The sequence below is a fragment of the Notamacropus eugenii genome, chromosome 6 (assembly GCF_028372415.1).
Source record: "Notamacropus eugenii isolate mMacEug1 chromosome 6, mMacEug1.pri_v2, whole genome shotgun sequence".
NCBI lineage: Eukaryota > Metazoa > Chordata > Mammalia > Diprotodontia > Macropodidae > Notamacropus > Notamacropus eugenii.
In genome coordinates, this window is record NC_092877.1 from 377,998,915 (window position 1) to 378,016,946 (window position 18,032).

The 18,032-nt window shown below is 46.8% G+C and overlaps 1 protein-coding gene across 1 annotated transcript in view; it reads left to right on the plus strand.

Moving 5' to 3' along the window:
- Nucleotides 1-18,032, plus strand: part of SNED1 (sushi, nidogen and EGF like domains 1) — a 104,731-nt gene that overhangs the window by 71,992 nt on the left and 14,707 nt on the right. The window contains exons 18-27 of the mRNA XM_072618790.1: nucleotides 960-1,073; nucleotides 3,047-3,160; nucleotides 3,459-3,572; nucleotides 5,355-5,468; nucleotides 6,542-6,838; nucleotides 8,251-8,434; nucleotides 8,814-8,926; nucleotides 10,550-10,831; nucleotides 12,721-12,865; nucleotides 15,173-15,255. Coding sequence (XP_072474891.1) covers nucleotides 960-1,073; nucleotides 3,047-3,160; nucleotides 3,459-3,572; nucleotides 5,355-5,468; nucleotides 6,542-6,838; nucleotides 8,251-8,434; nucleotides 8,814-8,926; nucleotides 10,550-10,831; nucleotides 12,721-12,865; nucleotides 15,173-15,255 — 1,560 coding nt within the window. The remainder of the gene's footprint in view (nucleotides 1-959; nucleotides 1,074-3,046; nucleotides 3,161-3,458; nucleotides 3,573-5,354; nucleotides 5,469-6,541; nucleotides 6,839-8,250; nucleotides 8,435-8,813; nucleotides 8,927-10,549; nucleotides 10,832-12,720; nucleotides 12,866-15,172; nucleotides 15,256-18,032) is intronic.

The following is an 18,032-nucleotide window of genomic DNA, read 5'->3' on the forward strand; positions in this document are numbered from 1 at the left end:
GCAGTGTCTGTACAAACAAAGTAACTCCACCCAAAACAAAAGCTGCTTCAGTTAGAGCAAGAAAGGCCTGAGTTCAAATCTGGCCTCACTCACTACTTTGTGACCCTGGGAAAATCCCTTAACTTCTGTCTACCTCAGTTTCTTCATCTATAAAATGATGAAAACAATAGTGCCCAACCCACAACATGGTTGTGAAAGTCTATGTAAAATGGCCTATAAATGCTAGCTATTATTATCATCATTATAAATCAGCATCACTACTGTCACTTGCAAAAGTGACCTGAGAGTTTGACACAGTCAAGGTATAGATCCTGAAACAAGTCAGCAGTCTACAGAAGAGGGCAAGGGCTTCCCACGTAAGGTGGGCAGCCACTCTGAGCCTTAAAGGAAACAAAGGGTTCCCAGACATGGAGCTAAGGGGGGGGGAAGCCATTCCAGGTTTGGGGGGAAGGGCAAACAGACCAGCTTTGCACAAGGTGATAAGCCTTGCAGATGTTCTCCCCAGTTTCAGAAAGGACTGAAGCCATTTTCCGGGGCAGTCATCTCCAGTGAGCCCCAATTTCATTTTGGCTTCCAGGCCAATAGCCACATCTCCATCACACCAGAGATTCCTATCCCTACTTTGGACTTTCTCATAGGTTTCTCAAGGTTTGTCACTGGATTTTCCCCAAATCCTCCTAACAAGGTTGGGGGATAGGGAATGGACCTATGATTTTTGGTGTAGGAAATTCTCAGATGAAGAAAATCCCTCATCCAAAGCAGGTCAGCTCCTTTTCTGCATGTTCGATCTCAGAGAGACTGCAACTTGCCCAGGGTCCCCTGATCTGTAAGTGACAGAGGCAGGACTTTCTGACTTGAAAGCCACCCCTCTCTTGACCTATATCAGACTGCCCCCAAACCTGTCCTAAAGATACTATTTTCATCCTCTCTTCTCCATCAATGCCCAATACTTCTTTTAGAAATCAATGAGTGTGAATCCCAACCTTGCCTGAATGGAGGCTCCTGCAAGGACCGAATCGCCAGCTTCCTCTGCATCTGTGGCTCAGGATTCACAGGACCCCACTGCGAGCTGGGTAAGAGAAAGTCCCATGAACCCTGAAAGAATACTCTGCCAGCTACAGAGTAGGAAGGGGAGGACTTCTGTGACCATATTCAGGTTAGGGTCACTCTTGGTAAGGTATAACATCAGGACCTTGTGTGCAAGGTCGATGAGAGAAGGAAAGGTCACAGGTCTATACTTATGTATATATTATCTATACACAGACACACACAATTTTATATCTATCCATATATATATATAAATATACACACACACACATATATATATACACATACATATACATATATGTAGCTAGACCCAGAGCCATCCCCAGTCATCCTGGTCTGTAACTGATCACTGGACCCAAATGGCTCAGAAGAAGAAAGTGAGGCTGGTGACTTTGCACAGCCCTGCCTCACTTAAATCCAATTCACTTGCAAGTCATGGCATCACCTGATGTCATGGTCCTCTTTGAGAATGAAGCACAAAGAGCAACGTTAGAGAGACAGATGTAGACCTATACACATACTATTCACAGCAGCATTTTTTGTGCTATCAAAAAAACCTGGAAACTACGGGGGCCCCTACCAACTGTGGAACAACTGAACCCACCATGGTCCCTGACTGGCACGGTGTGCCAATGTTGCCACATGCAGAAAGGCCACCAAGAGTCAGGATGCCTTGGCCTTAGGCACTCCCGTCTTATGACCCTTGAAGCCCAGAGCAGCGCTCAGCTGCCCATGTATGCAGCTTCCTCACTGGAGCTCCCTACACTGATGAAATCAGAGGTCCAAAGGAAAAGAGAAATGACAGATGGGAGAAATCCTGAAAGAACGTGAGCGGGCCTGCCCAACAGTGGCAAGTGCGGTTCTGCAGCTGAGTCTGACGGTTTTCAGCTGCTTTTCATCCCCTGCTAACCTCAGTGGTGAAAGGGTCAAGTCCATCGACCATGGATTAGGCACCTACTGTGTGCAAACACCACACTCAACAATGAGGAGAAGAAGACAAAAACAGAAGGTTATCTGTGGACTCTACTTAATGAGGAAACGGAAACAAAAAAACTGGGCAATTTGAGGAGAAAGGGAGCAAATCTAGGAATCAAGAAAGGCTCCTCCTTAGGAAGAGCTCAGAAGCCAAATTTGGCAGGAAGCAGCTGACAAAGCAGGCTGGTCCATGTAGAGGTCTAGAACCCAGAGATGGAACAACAAGGAAGGGCAGTTAAGCTAGGACTTGGCTAAGAGGGAAGAGTGTGGAATGGCCTAGAAAGGGAAGCTGCAGCCAGACAGCCAGAGCTCTCAGTGCCAAGGGCGTGTTTTATCCTGAAGACAACACTTAGTCACTGGAGGTTTTCTGAGCAGGTGAAGGATATGATTGAAGACTATTTTAGCAGCGGAAGGGAGGACGGATGGGAGAGAGGAGAGATTAGTCCTTGGGAGGGGACTTCTCTAGGAAAGGTCTGCCCTAGGGGGTGGCTGGAAAAATCAAGAAAGTGGGTCAGACACATGGCAGGTTGTGAAGGCAGAATAAATAGCTCTTGGTGACTGACTTTAGATCGTGGCTAAGGGAGATGAAGGAGTCACTGGAAGCATGGCAGTGCCCACAAGGAAGTGGCCAGGCTGGGAAGGGAGACAGGGGAAGGCAGTGGGTCTTCTGTTTGGGTGGTGTCTAGTTTGAAATGAAATGGGGATGGTCTGAAGTCAGCAGTCAGGCCCTTGCTAGCCCAAATGTTACTGTCCTAACATCTTTCTTGAGAGCTGTCTGGACACCTCTCTGAAGCAACAGTGCCAACCACTTCTCTCCATATCTGTACCCCACCCCAGGTACAGACCTGATATTCTACCCCTCCCCAACTCTGCCACCATAACTTGCCATGCCCACACTAGGTCCTGAATTATTTACTGGAGGAGGGAAAAGAGCAAGGCTTTTCTTGCTCACCAGTCTTTCAGAATGGGTGTATATACAAGCATGTAATGACTGTGTACATAAACCCTTCTGATTTCTGAACAGAGATTGATGAATGCCAGTCAGATCCCTGTAAAAATGGAGGGACCTGCAAAGATCTCCCAGCAGCCTTTGTTTGCCAGTGTCCTGATGGCTTTGCTGGAATCCATTGTGAAAAAGGTAAGACTCTCCTGAAGGAGACTGGTAGACACACAGCTGCTCCGCACTCTTTCCGTCATCTCTCCCAGCCCTCCAATGTTAAATCTGCTTTGCCTTCAACACTAATCCTTAGAACTACCAAGCCAGCTGTGTGAGGGCCTAAGCTAGGAAAAGGCACCTGAGTGGCCATGCTCTGTTACTCCCCAAAGCTCTCCCTTCCCTCCTTCTTCCCTTTTCCCCTCCCTTCTCCTCTCACCTGAGGCCTGCCTCAAACTGAGATTCTGTTTTCACTGCTGTGTGTGTTTTGGGGATTCTCTAGAAGTGGATGCCTGTGACTCAGGGCCCTGTCAGCATGGAGGAGAGTGCGAGAATGATGGGGGCTCCTATCTGTGTGTCTGCCCCGAAGGTTTCTTTGGCTACCACTGTGAGATAGGTAAGATGTGCACGGGTGTGGCCATACTTCTGGTTCACACTTAGCAGTTGAGACTTCCCTGGTTTTTGAGAAGCAGCCCTGTGGGTTGCAGACCAAGACTTGAGGTCAGAATCCCAAGCTCCAGGCTCAGTTTCCCTGCATCTGCTGTCAATGTATCCATAAGAGGCTGGTTGACTGAATGCTCTGAGCCTCACCTGTAAAATGGGCATAAGAAGCCTCCTCTTAGGGTCTCTAAGGACAGTATGAACTACTGTGCTTGTGGCCCAGAGTGGCACTGTGGCACAGTGGTCCAGAATGCCCTGCTGAAGGCAGCTTCTTAACTGGCTTTCTGGAAGACTTCAAACAGCATCTGCCTCCTTGGACTCCCTCCCTTCCTCACTCCAGCCAGTAGTGCCAGCCAACTTCCTATCTTGCCCTGTTCATTCCCATTTGTGAGCTCTGATTCCCAGGTTGGACTGTAAAATTCAGGGGCGTGGGCCCTTCCTTCCTAATTCCCACCACACCTAGTACAGTGTTAGACATGCAAGAACTGACCTGATTTTGTCAACTGAATTTCATTTGATCATGGAACTGAGTCCAAGTGCACCCTGGGAGTACTGGCTACTCTGCCCGATGAGAATTAAGACACATTTACATACTGTATTAATGTGCTTCTAAAAATCGCTTTAAAAAGTGTTCTTGTCATGATAGCCCCACAGTGACACAGGAAGAAGATGCCACATTATCCCATTTTACAGAGGAGAAAGTTGAGGCTCTAAGAGATCTAAGATGAGCTCGTGGAGGGATTCACACCCAGGTCTCTTGGGTCCAAGTCCACAGCACTGAATCACCTCTCATTCCTCTTCCCCAGACAGTCAGCCCCCAGGGCTACATTCTGCCCCAATACAGCCACAACAGAAAAGGAGTATGGCTCTGGGTCACTGGGGCCCAGAAATTGTCCCCATGAGACTCCTGAGCATAACAGCCACCAGAGACCCTCCATCTACATTTCTGCAATGACTGGGTAACAGGCAGACCTATGCAATCAATACACAGATCTGGGGCTCTTAACCTGCAGCTCATGAAGTTAGTTTTTTAATGTTTTAATAACTATATTCTGATATATTTGATTTCTGATGCAGCCCTATGTATTTTTTTTTTATTCTATGGTTTTAAAAACATGATTCTGACAAAGGGTCCACAGGATTCCCCAGCCTGCCCCCGGGGTCCAAGACACCCAACAAAAGAGAAGAAGGCCTGACTTAGCCAGGCCCCGCTGTCGGCTACAGGCCGGGCTCCAAAGAAGATCTAGATTTGAAGCCCAAAGACTATAGACCAAATCCTGGCTCTGCCATTTCCTAGCTGTGCGACTCCAATCTTCCCTTCTCCAGGTCTCGGTTTTTTCATCTGTAAAATGAGAACACTGGACTGTGTGACTTTGGAACTCCCAGTTCAGAATCCCCTGACTTGCAGTTTACTATGACAGGAAGCATGGGGTTGTAGGAAGTGCTAAGCTGGGAGTCAGAAGGCCACTGGATGCCTGGGAGACCCTAGTTTGTTTCCTTAACCAATACCACCTGCCACGCTTCTCTCTTCTCTAAAGTTGCTGAGATCAGACAAGACGGACACAACAGAAAGCAGTCTCACATTATTTAGCACATACCAGGTGATGAAGGTACTCACTGCTGACCCAGCTAAAGGACAGAAGGATGGCATGGAAAGGGGACTTGGGGCTTCAGGAACCTGTGGTACCATGACAAAATCAAGAGTTTTTCCTCAATCTCTTCTTCCTTTCTTATTCAGTAAGTGACCCATGTTTCTCCAACCCCTGTGGAGGCCGAGGTTACTGTCTCTCCAGCAATGGATCCCACAGCTGTACCTGCAAAGTGGGATACACTGGCAGAAATTGCGCCAAAGGTAAAAGGGAGAGGGCATACCTAGGCCCAAGCACCACCAACTCAGGGTGAGGGACCAAGCCCCAAGCCGGAGGGTGCTAGGCCAACCAGAGGATGGATTCTGGTACTCAGGGCAGCCTTGGTCTGAGGGGAGTGAGGGGGGAACCCTGGGAGGGAGGCGAGGGCCACTGGGACACCGCTGGGAGATGAGACCTCTTCTTAGAAGAGTCCTGGTAGAACTTGCGGGCTGTGAAAGGAAAACTGGGAGCTCCCTCAGCTCAGGAAACCAAATATTAGAGCAAGGGATCTCTTCCCTAAGGGAGTCATCCCCATTCTTCCCGAGTCCAATCCCCACTATAACAGTCATTCAGTTCAACAAGCATTTATTAAACACCTACTGTATGCCTGGCACTGCTGTAGATGTTTGGCTTAAAAAGGCAAAATGGAATGGGCCACCTGCTAGAGCAGCCAACACCCCATGGGGGAGACAGCACATACACAAAATAAATGCAAGGTTGTTTTTATGGGAGTTACCGGTCCCTGAGGATATCGGGAAAGGACACAGATGGGCTGGGACGCAGCTAGGCTCCTGAGGGACAAGTGGCCAGAGTAAGGCTGAGCCTACTAGGGGAGATAGGCAAGGTTGGCTCAAGGGCCTGGTGGGAGGAAGAGGATGCAGAGCAATGCGGAGAAGCATGGGGACCCCTGTCCTTCAAAACTCAAAGGGACAGTGGAAATGCCAACGGGGACCTCAATACCCACCAAACAATGATACACAGACCACTTCCTCCAAACGTGTGATTGTCCTGGATGGTTCTCTCTTACTACTGTTCCAAAATTGATCATGATGGAAGAATGTATAGGGTCTCTCCCAGCAGCCTGGCCTCACAAGGTTCCCATCCCTCCCTGAACACACCAAGATGCTCTGAGAACAAAAGCCTCCAGCCTCCCACCAGCCTGGCTGGCATCTCCTCCCTCCTCCTATTTCTTGTCCCATGGCCCCCAGCATGAGCAGCATTGCGGCAGGGCATGGATCTTTTTCATATCCTGTTTTACCCTTTTCTCTTTGCTCGTGGGCTTGCTGAAACCCTCCAGAGCTGCTACCACCCACAAAACTCAAGGTGGAAAGGGTGGAGGACAGCGGGGTCTCTATCTCCTGGCATCCCCCCGAGGACCAAGCAGCCAAGCAGATGATAGATGGCTACGCAGTGACCTATGCCTCCTTTGACGGCTCCTACCGACGAACTGACTTTGTAGATCGCAGCCACTCTGCCCACCAGCTGCGGGCCCTGGCCTCAGGCAAAGCCTACAACATCTCTGTCTTCTCTGTCAAACGCAACGTCAACAACAAGAATGACATCAGCCGACCTGTGGTGCTCATCACCCGTACTAGTGAGTCTACACGTGGGGTGGGGCTGGGGGGGGGGGGGGTCTGACAGTCAGAAATCAGAGAACTGGGTGGGACCTCCAACAAAAGGCCAGCTAGTCCCATTCCTCCCTCTACAAGGATACCCTCCAAGACTTCCCCAACCTCCCCACAGCAAGGAATCTACTGGCTGCACTCTGGGAAGACGTTTGCTCAGTGTTTACCCCCAATATCAAGCCCAAATGGGCCTCTTTTCATCTTCTACCCATCGGGCCTTGCTTTGTTCTCTAGCTTCATGAGGGTCTGGTCCGTTTCTCACACAACATCCCTTCAGACAACTCTGCCTCCCTGAATAGTCCCCTTCTAAAGACTGAGCAGTTCTTTAGCCAGCCTGGGCCCCTCCCCGAGATGTTCTAGAGTTCACTGATCTCCCTCACAAAACGTGGCAGCCAGTTATAGTCTGACCAGGGTCCACAGGGACACTACTGCCTGACATCTTCATGAATAGTGCCTAACGTACCAGACTTAGAGGTCAGTTAACAAGCAATCACTAAGCACCTACTGCGTGCCGGGCGCTTTGCTAAACAGTGGGGAGATATCATGAAGGTAACTGTCCAGACAAGACCTGGACAATCTAATGCCGGGGGTGGGGGGGAGTGTCACCAGCCACAGAAGGAACTTGCCGGAGTCCCAGGCCTCAAGCCTACCAGCACACTGCTCACAATGCTTCTCCCATCAGCGCCCAGGACTTTACTCTCTCAAACACGTCTGGGCTGGAGTTGGGAGTTTTATGTCCCGAGACAGAGACTGAAAGCTTCCACTGTAGGTGTCAACACCCTCCAGTTTTAGGGGTGTTGTAGGAAGCAGCATGTACTGGGGGCTTAACTCTCTATAACCTCTTCCAGCTCTAAATCCAGGATCCTATAAAAACTGTCTAATAAATTCCAAAGCCAATTCAATTCGATAGCATTCATTAAGCACCTACTGTGTACCAGGCACCTGTCCTATGTGCTGGGAATATACAAAGAGAAAACAAAGTCCCTGCCCTCAAAAACGTCTCCGAAGCTCTCTGCTGGCCTCATCCACTTCTTATTGTAAACAAAGACTTGAAACTTGTCTTTGTCACCTTGGACAAGTCACTTCACTCATCTATAAGATGACGTGCCTGTGGAGAGAAAGCTATGTCAAGCTGTTTTCTGGGGATCCTTTTAGCACAAATGGGTCTTTCTTCTGGTGGTCCTTCCTGTTACCCCTTTAACACAAGTCAGTTCCTAAGCCCTTACCTCACTCATCACTGATTTAAGATTCTAATACTATATTCAGTCCAATCCAACAAATATTCATTAAGTACCTTCTTCTGCAAGGCCCTGCCCCAGAGTCCTGAGCTTCCCACCCAACAGATGCTTGTGACTGACCAGTGGCTCCTTCATCCCACCAGGGCCTCGGCCTGTGGAGGGCTTTGAGATCACCAACGTGACAGCCTCTTCAATCACAGTCCAATGGGCTCTCCACAAGGTCAAGCACTCCACCGTCAATAAAGTACGTGTGTCTATCCGCCACTTTGGGGACCAGGAGGACCATGCTGTGGAGCTGGACAGTACCACTGACAAGTACACGTTCTGGTGAGACCGCAACAGAAATGAATTAACTTTGGACAACAAGAGGCCCCTCTGTTGAGTATTACTTGCTTTACAAAGCACTTTATCAATATGAATTTGTATTATGGGTGATATGTCCATAGTTTGGCCTGGTGATAACTGGAATGGATGCTATGCCTTACTTTACCCACTAGACTTCTAAACTTGCCCTGATCAAGCCCAACAGTCACACCTTCACCCTACTGTGTCCAATTATGTGCAAGGCACAGAAACCTAGGCTCTGGGGCATCCCAGTCTCAACACAGTAGAGAGAGGAAAAGCATAAAGAAACTGTTAAAGAAAGTCAGCAAAGTGAAGATGCAGACCAGTCACTGTGCTCGTCCTCTCTCCCTCCTTTTCTCAGGGATCTGCTGCCAGGAGAGAGGTACATTATTCATGTTGCCACCCTCAGTGGGCTGGGCACAGAAGACCATCCCTCAGAGAGCCTGGCCACTGCACCTTTCCACGTGTGGACTCGTGAGTATGATGCGATGGGCTTGGGATCAGATCCTCCTCCCCTTGCCTTGGCTGCTCTGAGCTCTCTGCAAGAGCCTGGAGCCTTTCACACCTTCATTTAGCCCCTGGATAGACACGTTCTAGCCCCAGACAACGCAGGCAGCTGCAGGGTCACCATCACTTAGGAGCCTAGAGTTATTTTCTGTAACACATATGACTTGATTTACCACAAAGACCCATGTGACAGGAAGAGTGGGGTTGTCTAGCATTAAATAGACATCTATATGTAGAAAGTACTGCCCTTGCCTATGGATCCCACCCCAGATAATGGCCTGTGTGTCCTGGGAGGGTCTAATAACCTTGTGGAAACGAATGACTTCCCATGGTCTTCTGCCCTTGGAGGAAAGAAGTGCTGGCTTATGGCACTCAGTCCTCGAAAAACCCCCTAACTCAGTTCCAAGGAACCCAGGGAGGTGGAAGAGCAGAATTCTCTTCTCACATCATAGATTTAGAGCTTCCTAAAAGCAACCTCAGGAGCCTTCCAGGCCAACCAGCTCCTTTTACAGAGAAGGAAACTGAGACTCAGAGGAGGATATCACTTCCCTCTGGTCACACAGCAGTAAGTAACTGAAGTAGATTTGAGCCCAGCTTCCTCCCCAGACAGCCCATTTTTCTACGGCACCACTCCTAGAAGGAGCCATCACTGAGCAGGACCACGTGTGAGGCTGACCCAGCAAGTGGCACAGCAGAGCAGAGGTGGTGGTAACTGCTCACCAGCCACAGGGAAGAAAGGCTGTGATCACCCACTTCTAGCTTTAAGAAGGGCAAAAGGGTTTCCCCACTGACACCTGGCAGACCTTAAGCCTGACTGAATGTAAGTGGATAATCTAATCCTGCCTGGAACTGACACGAAGTTGGGGAGATATTGTATCTCTGCAATGTCCCTACTCTTGGTGGCAATTTTCTATAGTCAAAAGGTTTTTTCAATTATAGATTATTGATAGGGGAACATCTGAGGTTAAGTCTAAAATTAAGCTATTAGGCATAGGATTTTAGACCAACAATAAGTTAGGGTCCTTTAATTCTTAGCAATACTGTGGAGACAATTAGGTCAAGAGCTGGTGAAGTTAGCAACTTAAACATTACTTGTGTCTCAGCTGGTTAATGTTTTAAAAAAAATTCTTTTGTGGTCCATATTGTAAATGCTTTAAAAAGATGTATCACCTGACCAAAAGTTTGAATTGTTTTATCTGTTATAAACTGTGTTAAAAAATTAAAAATTAAAAAAGAAAAAAGAAACCCCCCCCCACCCTAAAAAAGGGCAAAAATGAGAAAAGCCAAATGTTAGAGATAATGTTTTGTCCTTGCCAAAAGAATTCTCAGCAGGAAGACCCGAGTTCAAATACAGCCTCAGACACTTAGTAGCTGTGTGAACCTGGGCAAGTAATTTCACCTTTGTTTGCCTCAGTTTCCTCAACTGTAAAATAGGGATAATCGTAGCACATCCTTCCCAGGGTTGCTATGAAGATCAAATGAGATAATGTTTGTAAAGCATTTTGCAAACCTTAAGCTGCTATATAAATGCCATCCCTTCAGTAATGAGTTTTCCTCCTTCCCTTTCTGTTACACCAATGCCTCGGACAGGTCCTCTGTCTCCTAGAAACCTGACAGCATCAAAAGTCACTGCTACTTCTGCCCACATGGTCTGGGAGAATCTACCTCCAGGGGCTTCTGTGGAGGGTTATATCATCAATGTGACCACAAGCCAGAGTGTGAAGAGCCGCTATGTACCCAATGGGAGGCTGACCTCCTATACCATGCGTGATCTGCAGCCAGGTCAAAGGTATCGACTCTCGGTGACTGCCGTACAGAACACAGAGCAAGGGCAAATGCACAGCGACCCTGCCCATCTGTACATTATAACCTGTAAGTTCTGAACCATCTTCCATGCCAAACGCCTTGAATCCCTCATCGTAGAGGAAGAGATGCCCCTGGGAAAAGGGGTCTCCTCCTCACCAAGAGTTTCTTACTCTCTATTGACTGAGTCTAGCATACAAAATGCTATCTGTTATCATGAACCATTATAAACCACAGCTATCACAAAATACCTTACTAGTTGAGTAAGGCAGGGTCTGACACTTCCCAGAAACCAAGCTCAGCAAATTCCCTTCAGGCCAAGCCTCCAGGCTGAGTTTTCAGGGGTAACAAACAAACCATTGCAAACGCATGCTACATCTCTCCCAAAAGTAACATGTAGTGCAGGCTCCTCTCATTCAGCCAGAAGACCTACCTTATGCCAATCACTATTCTAACTGTTGTGGAGGATACAAAACATGGAATTTGGCCTTTAGTGTATTCCCAGTCTGACCAGGAGTCTAGAACACACCAGAATAAAAGAAACTTCAGATTATTTATGGTTAATTGTTAGTACACCTGGGAAGGCTGGGCAACTGGTCTGCCAGAAAGGAAGGTAGTAGTTGTGGTCCCTGATCCTGGCAAGGGCATGAGTACCTCTGCCCATCCTCGGGACGCCTGTGCCCCAGTTCCCAAAAACAGAGCTACTTCAGGCTTCTAGAATGCTGTTTCTGAACTGGCCTTCACGGTGCAGAGCTAACTATGTTGTCAGGAGGGCTGACAAGCGAGCGAGATGAGAATTACATGTGGCACAACAGTGATGTCCTGGAGAGTCTGGTGATACAGCACATCTCTCTGAATGCCTATATGTGTGCATCTCCTAGGAGAGTCTCATGGAAGAGGCTGTTCTGCAAGTGGCTAGAGGTCTTGAAGCTGGGGCAGTGATGACCATCACAAGAAAATCATAGCCATGTCCTCAAGAAGGGGCATGTCTGTGTCAGGGGCGTCTGGCGGTCAGAGCCTATAGGACCCTGACATCAATGTGCAAATAAGAAAAACTGATCCAGGGCAAACTGAGTAATAAAGGAAAAGGGTCAATGCCTGATCGTTTTTAGGCCATTATCTTTGATAGAGGAAATGGAGAGGCAGACAGATGGTGGGCGTGAGCATCCTATAACATATTACCAATGAAGAACTGTGCAGGAGAAGAGGTACAAATTGTTATCATCAGAAAATGAGATGGCCTAGACATGTAGAGAAAATGAGAGAAAACCAGTGGACAACCTCTGTGCTCCATTTGTATCCATATAATGCCAAGAAATCTAGAAATTATATATTTCATCTGATTTGAAAAATGCAACTCTTTTTAAATTTTTCTTTTTTTTCAAAATTCTTTATTAAAGCAAATGGTACTCTAAGAAGGAGGAGGAGGAGGAATACAGGAGAAAATTTAGGAGACATAAAAAATAGATATCAATTAAATCTGTTAAAGGAAGAAAGAAAAACAATGACAAAAAAATTGAAATCAGGGTGGATAAAAGAGAACAGTCACATTAACCTAAAGATATTACAGGGTCGGGTGGACCAGAATCACATAATGATGAGAAAGTGCTAACACCTGGCAGTTAACATGTGCCCCAAGGAAAGACCTGCATGTGGAGAACAGGGAGAGGAGGCTGGTGGCGAGAGGAGCATGAGGGAGCTACTTCTGAGGACCTGAAACCTATCCCTAGAACAGATTCTGCCAGATAGGGCTCAGCTCAAAGTTGTCAGTGCCTTCCGCTATGTGTGACCAGAGTAACACACAGTCTAAACCAGGCACCCTCCTGTCTGCAGTCTTAAGACCCAGGGAAAGAACTCTCATCAGGGCCACCCCTAGGACGTGGGCTGGAAAAGGATGGATGGGTAGACATAACAGAGCCCATGAGTCAGGGGCTTCTTTCTGCTCCCCTTCTCTGCAGCACAGAGGGATGGATCTTCTGAAAGAAGATGGGGCCAAGGAGGGCACCCCAGAGTGCTAAGAAACAGACTGCCCCCATCCTTTGTGCCTGATCTCCGGCTGCTGGCTGACCACGAGGCTTCAGAAGAACCATCCCAGACTCCCAGGTGGGATTAACACCCCCCCCCCCCCAAGCCCACAAGACTTTCCACATAAACACAGCTGAAAAACCTTTTCCTCTGAGAGGTTTACAAATGAACCAGTTCAGAAATGGAAAGGTCTCCATCCCTTATGCTGGCTTTGGGTCACAGACTCATTCACCTTACAATAATAATAACAGCCTGAATTTATATGGTGTTTTAAGGTTTGCAAAGTACTTTACAAATGGTGTTTCATTCATTCCTTGTAGCAACTCTGTGAGGCAGTGTTACTACTATCCTCATTTTACATATGAGGAAACGAGTCTGAGAGAGGTTGAGTTGCCCAGGGCCACACAGCCAGTGAGTGTTTGAAACACTGCCACCCAAATCCAATGATTTACCCAGTATGCCAGCCAGCTGCCCCAGATGGATGCCTAGGATAAAGACTGATCATATCCAACATTGTCGCAAAGGGTAGGAACGAGACATTGGAGTTTGGTCAAGCAGACCACAGTGGGACAGTCCAGACAATTTCTGAAGTCCTTTCCTCTGTTCTGCTCAGCCTCCTACTCTCCTAAAGCTTTTGGCAGCCAATTTCCTTCTGCTATTTTTTTAGCCAGTGGAGGGCCACCACCAGCCAGCTCAATGCCGATTTTATAGCCTCTTGCCGCCATGTTTTCTCCTGATCAGCTGAAGAGTCCATGCAAGGAACACTACCCTCCTACAAATCAGCTCCTAGTTTTGCCACACAAATACCCACCTACCCAAACCATGGCATGCGTCTTTTGAAAACAGAATTTCTAACCTAGAATGCAGAACTTGGGACTCATGAAGGCTTGGGTTTAAAGTCTTAAAATATCCTCACTGTGTGACCCAGGATAAATCAGTTCCTCTTTCTGAGCCTATTTCCTCCATTTGGAAATGGGGCTGTTGGAAAGCTCTCTGCAAACCATAGTGCAGCACCAAGACATAAGATGATGTTACCCTGCTCCTCCTCCCTTGCGTTCAGCCAGCTGGGAGGATAAGCCTGACTCCCTGTGCTCTCTGAAGATGGTAATGATATGAATTGAATGTGTCAAGGGTCTAACTCAAGTTCACTGTGGCAGGACCATGGGAAACACAGTTTCAAGTAAAATGACAAATGCCCAGAGGCCATTGCTAAAGGGCTTTTTGGGGAGAGAGACCTCAAGTGGCGGAATCACTTCCTCTTTCTGAGGCCCTGAATTCCACATACTCTCCTCTGAATGTTCATAGAAGGACACTGAGGCAGGACCATAAAGATCATTAAGCCTGATTTGACAAAAGAGGGAATAACAGTGGACCAGAGATGAGACCGGCCTGCCTAGGGCTATGTGGTGCATCTAGAAAATGGCAAATCCCCTAAACATGAGAAAATCAGGACTCTCCACATGGGTACACATTCTCTGCTTTCTCTGATGCCACACTGAGAAATACTGGGGAGTCTAAACTTCTTCCTACCAAAAGTGCAGGGGTTCCTGGGGCTCAACATTCAAAGACAAATGGAAATGGATAGAAAGAAGCCAGGGCTGCTCTTGCCTACATATGTGTGTACACATGTATGTGCTCACATGTGGCTGGGAAATCACCAATCTGTCCAAGTCACCTTGGACTCCTCTAATTCCAATGCATATAAGGCAACAGGCCTTTATCAAGGGCCTTACTCTGTGCCAAGCACCATGCTCATCACTGGAAATACAAACAAGCAAAAACACAGTCCCTGCCCTCAAAGAGTTTCTACTCTAATAGGGGAAAACACCATGTTAGAAGAAGATGATAAGGGTGGGGGCAAGTAGGAGAGAAAGGTAGTCATGCGGGGCTGACAGACAGCAAGGAAGGTGCAGCTGGCCTGGGCACCTTCCTTAACAAGGACCTCCTGGGGGGAATTAACTAGATGAAGGGGAAGCAGGGGCAGAGTGCTCATCCAGGCTGCTGGGGGTGGCATGGCAGAGAAAGCACATCTCCACAGGTAGGGGGCCAGAGAGCACTGAGGGACTCACAGGACTGGTTCCTGTGATGGGACGATTTCAGCCTTTGTTGTTGCTCTGGAGTAGTTTCACTTGTATCTGACTCTCCTTGACCCCATTTGGGTTTTTCTTGGCAAAGGCACTGGAGAGGTTTGCCATGTCCTTCTCCAGCTCATTTTACAGATGAGGAAACTAAACCCAACAGGAGAAGTGACTTGCCCAGGGTCGCCCAGCTAGTGCATGTCTGAGGTCAGATTTGAACTGAGGAAGATGAGTTTTGTTGACTCCAGACCCAGCGCTGTGCCCTTTACAACCTTTACACTGGTTCTTCTTGGCTCTCGTTTCTCAGGTTTACTGAGCTGGTGGACGGCAGGGGAAGAATCAGTGCCAAATTCAGCAGCGTCCCAAGTAAATCAGTCACTGTGAGATCACGTAAGTGTCCAAGTGTTCACTCATGGCTGCTAAGCCAGGCATGGGTGCCTCCCTGCTCAGGCACCAAGGCAGGTTCACACCATAGGTGATGGTGTGTCCCACTGGGCAGGAGGGCAGAAGGACACAGTCCAATCATGTCTTTCCTGCTTAGAACCCAAGGGTCACTGAGCTAAATACAACTCCTCAGTCTGTTCCAGCTACACTAAAGTCCCCATTGCACCCATGTGCACAGCCTGTCTCCCATCTTAGATTGTAGTTCTTTCTCCACTCTGAGCTTTGCCCTGCCTTTCAAATAAGAGGGTTGGACTAGTTCAATGGTGTCAAACTCAGACTGAAACAGATTCCCACGGGCAGCATACTGACCACAAATTAACATCCTGTCATATTATATTTGTATTTATTCTGTGAAACATTTCCACATTACTCTGGAGTTTTGCAGGCTACTTGTGGCAGGCCTCCAGTTTGACCCTGTGGACCAGACAAACGCTCGCTCTACTATCCTTGCAGGCTCTAGAGGACCCTGTAATGTTCTTTCAAAGTTCCATGAAGCACCCTTGATCCTCCCTTCCCCTCCCCCAACCTTTTCTCTCTAATTCATGTAGCATGTTTTTAAAACACCAATGCATATATATATACATATATACATATATACATATATACATATACATGACACAAAATTATATATCTGAGTGTCAAATACCCCTTACTGGGCCATAAGCTCCAAGAAGGAATAAGTCATGTCTTATCTCCATTTGGCATCTCTCTCTATCCCCAAGGACTGTGCAAGCATCTGGTGAATGTGGATGTTGGGCTGCACTCATTTCCCCCACACACACATACACACATACACACATCCCACATACATGGTTGGTGGTTGTCCTTCGTCTTCGAAGAGGACCAAAATGACATCACCATCGTAAAGTGAAATTTCAGTGTGTCCAGCTGTGGCTGATCACATACTTACATACATACACACAAACACATACACAGTTCTTCTGAGACAGTGTGGCCTATGGGGTGATACTGAAAAATGAAGCCCAATTACAATGTATTCAGACAGTCCAAGATGACCACTTAGTTCCTGAACAAGTTGGACAACTCAGCACCAATTAATCAACAAGCACCTACTATTTACTGGGCATTGTGGATCCCAGGACAAAAAGGAAGTAACCACTGTCCTGAGAGAACTTACCTTTTGCCAGGTAGACATTCTAAGGGAGTTGGAAGTCTACCCCATGTGGAAGCAAAGATAGAACAAGAGAGAAGTAGATTTCTATATACTACTAACAAAGCCCAACAAGCAAGAGATAGAAAGAGAAATCCCATTTAAAGATACAGTACACACTATAAAATATCTGAGAGTCTATCTGCCAAAACAAACCCAGGGACTATATGAACACAATTACAAGACACTTTTTACACAAATAAAGTCAGATCTAAGGAAGTGGAAAAACATCAGTTGCTCATGGGTAGACTGAGCCAATATAATAAAAATGACAATTCTACCTAAATTAATTTACTTATTCAGTATCACACCAGATAATCATTTTCTAGAGCTAGAAAAAATAATATCAAAATTCATGTGGAAGAACAAAAGGTCCAGAATATCAAGGGAACTAATGAAAAGAAATGCTAGGGAAGGTGGACTAGCGCTACCAGATCTCAAATTTTATTATAAAGCAATAATCATCAAAACCACTTCATACTGGCTAAGAAATAGAGGGGTAGACCAGTGGAATAGGGTAGGTACTCAAGACACAGGAGTCAATGAATATAGCAATCTACTGTTTCATAAACCCAAGGACCCCGGCTTCTGGGATAAGAACTCACTAAATGACAAAAACTGCTGGGAAAACTGGACAACAGTGTGGCAGAAACTGGGCATAAATGAATGCCTGACACTGTACACAAGAATAAAGTCCAAATGCATACATGATCTAGGTATAAAAGCTGATATTCTAAACAAATTAGGAAGCAAGGAAGAGTGTATTTGTCAGATCTATGGAGAATGAAGAAATTTTTGACCAAACAAGAGATAGAGAACATTATGACAGGCAAAATGGATAATTTTGATTACATTAACAAACCCAATGCAACCAAGATTAGGAGGGAAGCAGAAAACCGGGAAAGAATTTTTACAACTAGTGTCTGTGATAAAGGCCTCATTTCTAAAACATACAGAGAAATGAGTCAAATGTACAAGAATACAAGTCATTCCCCAATTGATAAATGATGAAAGATATGAACAGGCAGTTTTCAGAGGAAGAAATTGAAGCTATCTATAGTCATATGAAAAAAAGTCTAAATTACTATTGATTAGAGAGATGCAAATCAAAACAACTCTGAGGTACCACATTGCACCTATCAGATTGGCTAACAGCCGATAAATGTTGGAGAAGATGTGGGAGAGTTGGAACACTAACTCATTGTTGGTGGAGCTGTGAGCTGATCCAACCATTCTGGAGAGCAATTTGGAACTATGCCCAAAGGGCTACAAAAATGTGCATACCCTTTAACCCAGCAATATCGCTTCTAGGGCTGGATCCCGAAGAGATCATAAAAATGGGAAAAGGTCCCACATGTACAAAAATATTTGTAGCAGCTCTCTTTGTGGTGGTCAAAAGCTGGAAATCGAGGGGATGCCCATCAACTGGGGAACAGCTTGTGGTTTACGAATGTAGTGGAACATTATTGTGCTATAAGAAATGAAGACAGGAAGACTTCAGAGAGGCCTGGAAGGACCTATATGAACTGATGCTGAGTGAAAGGAGCAGAAC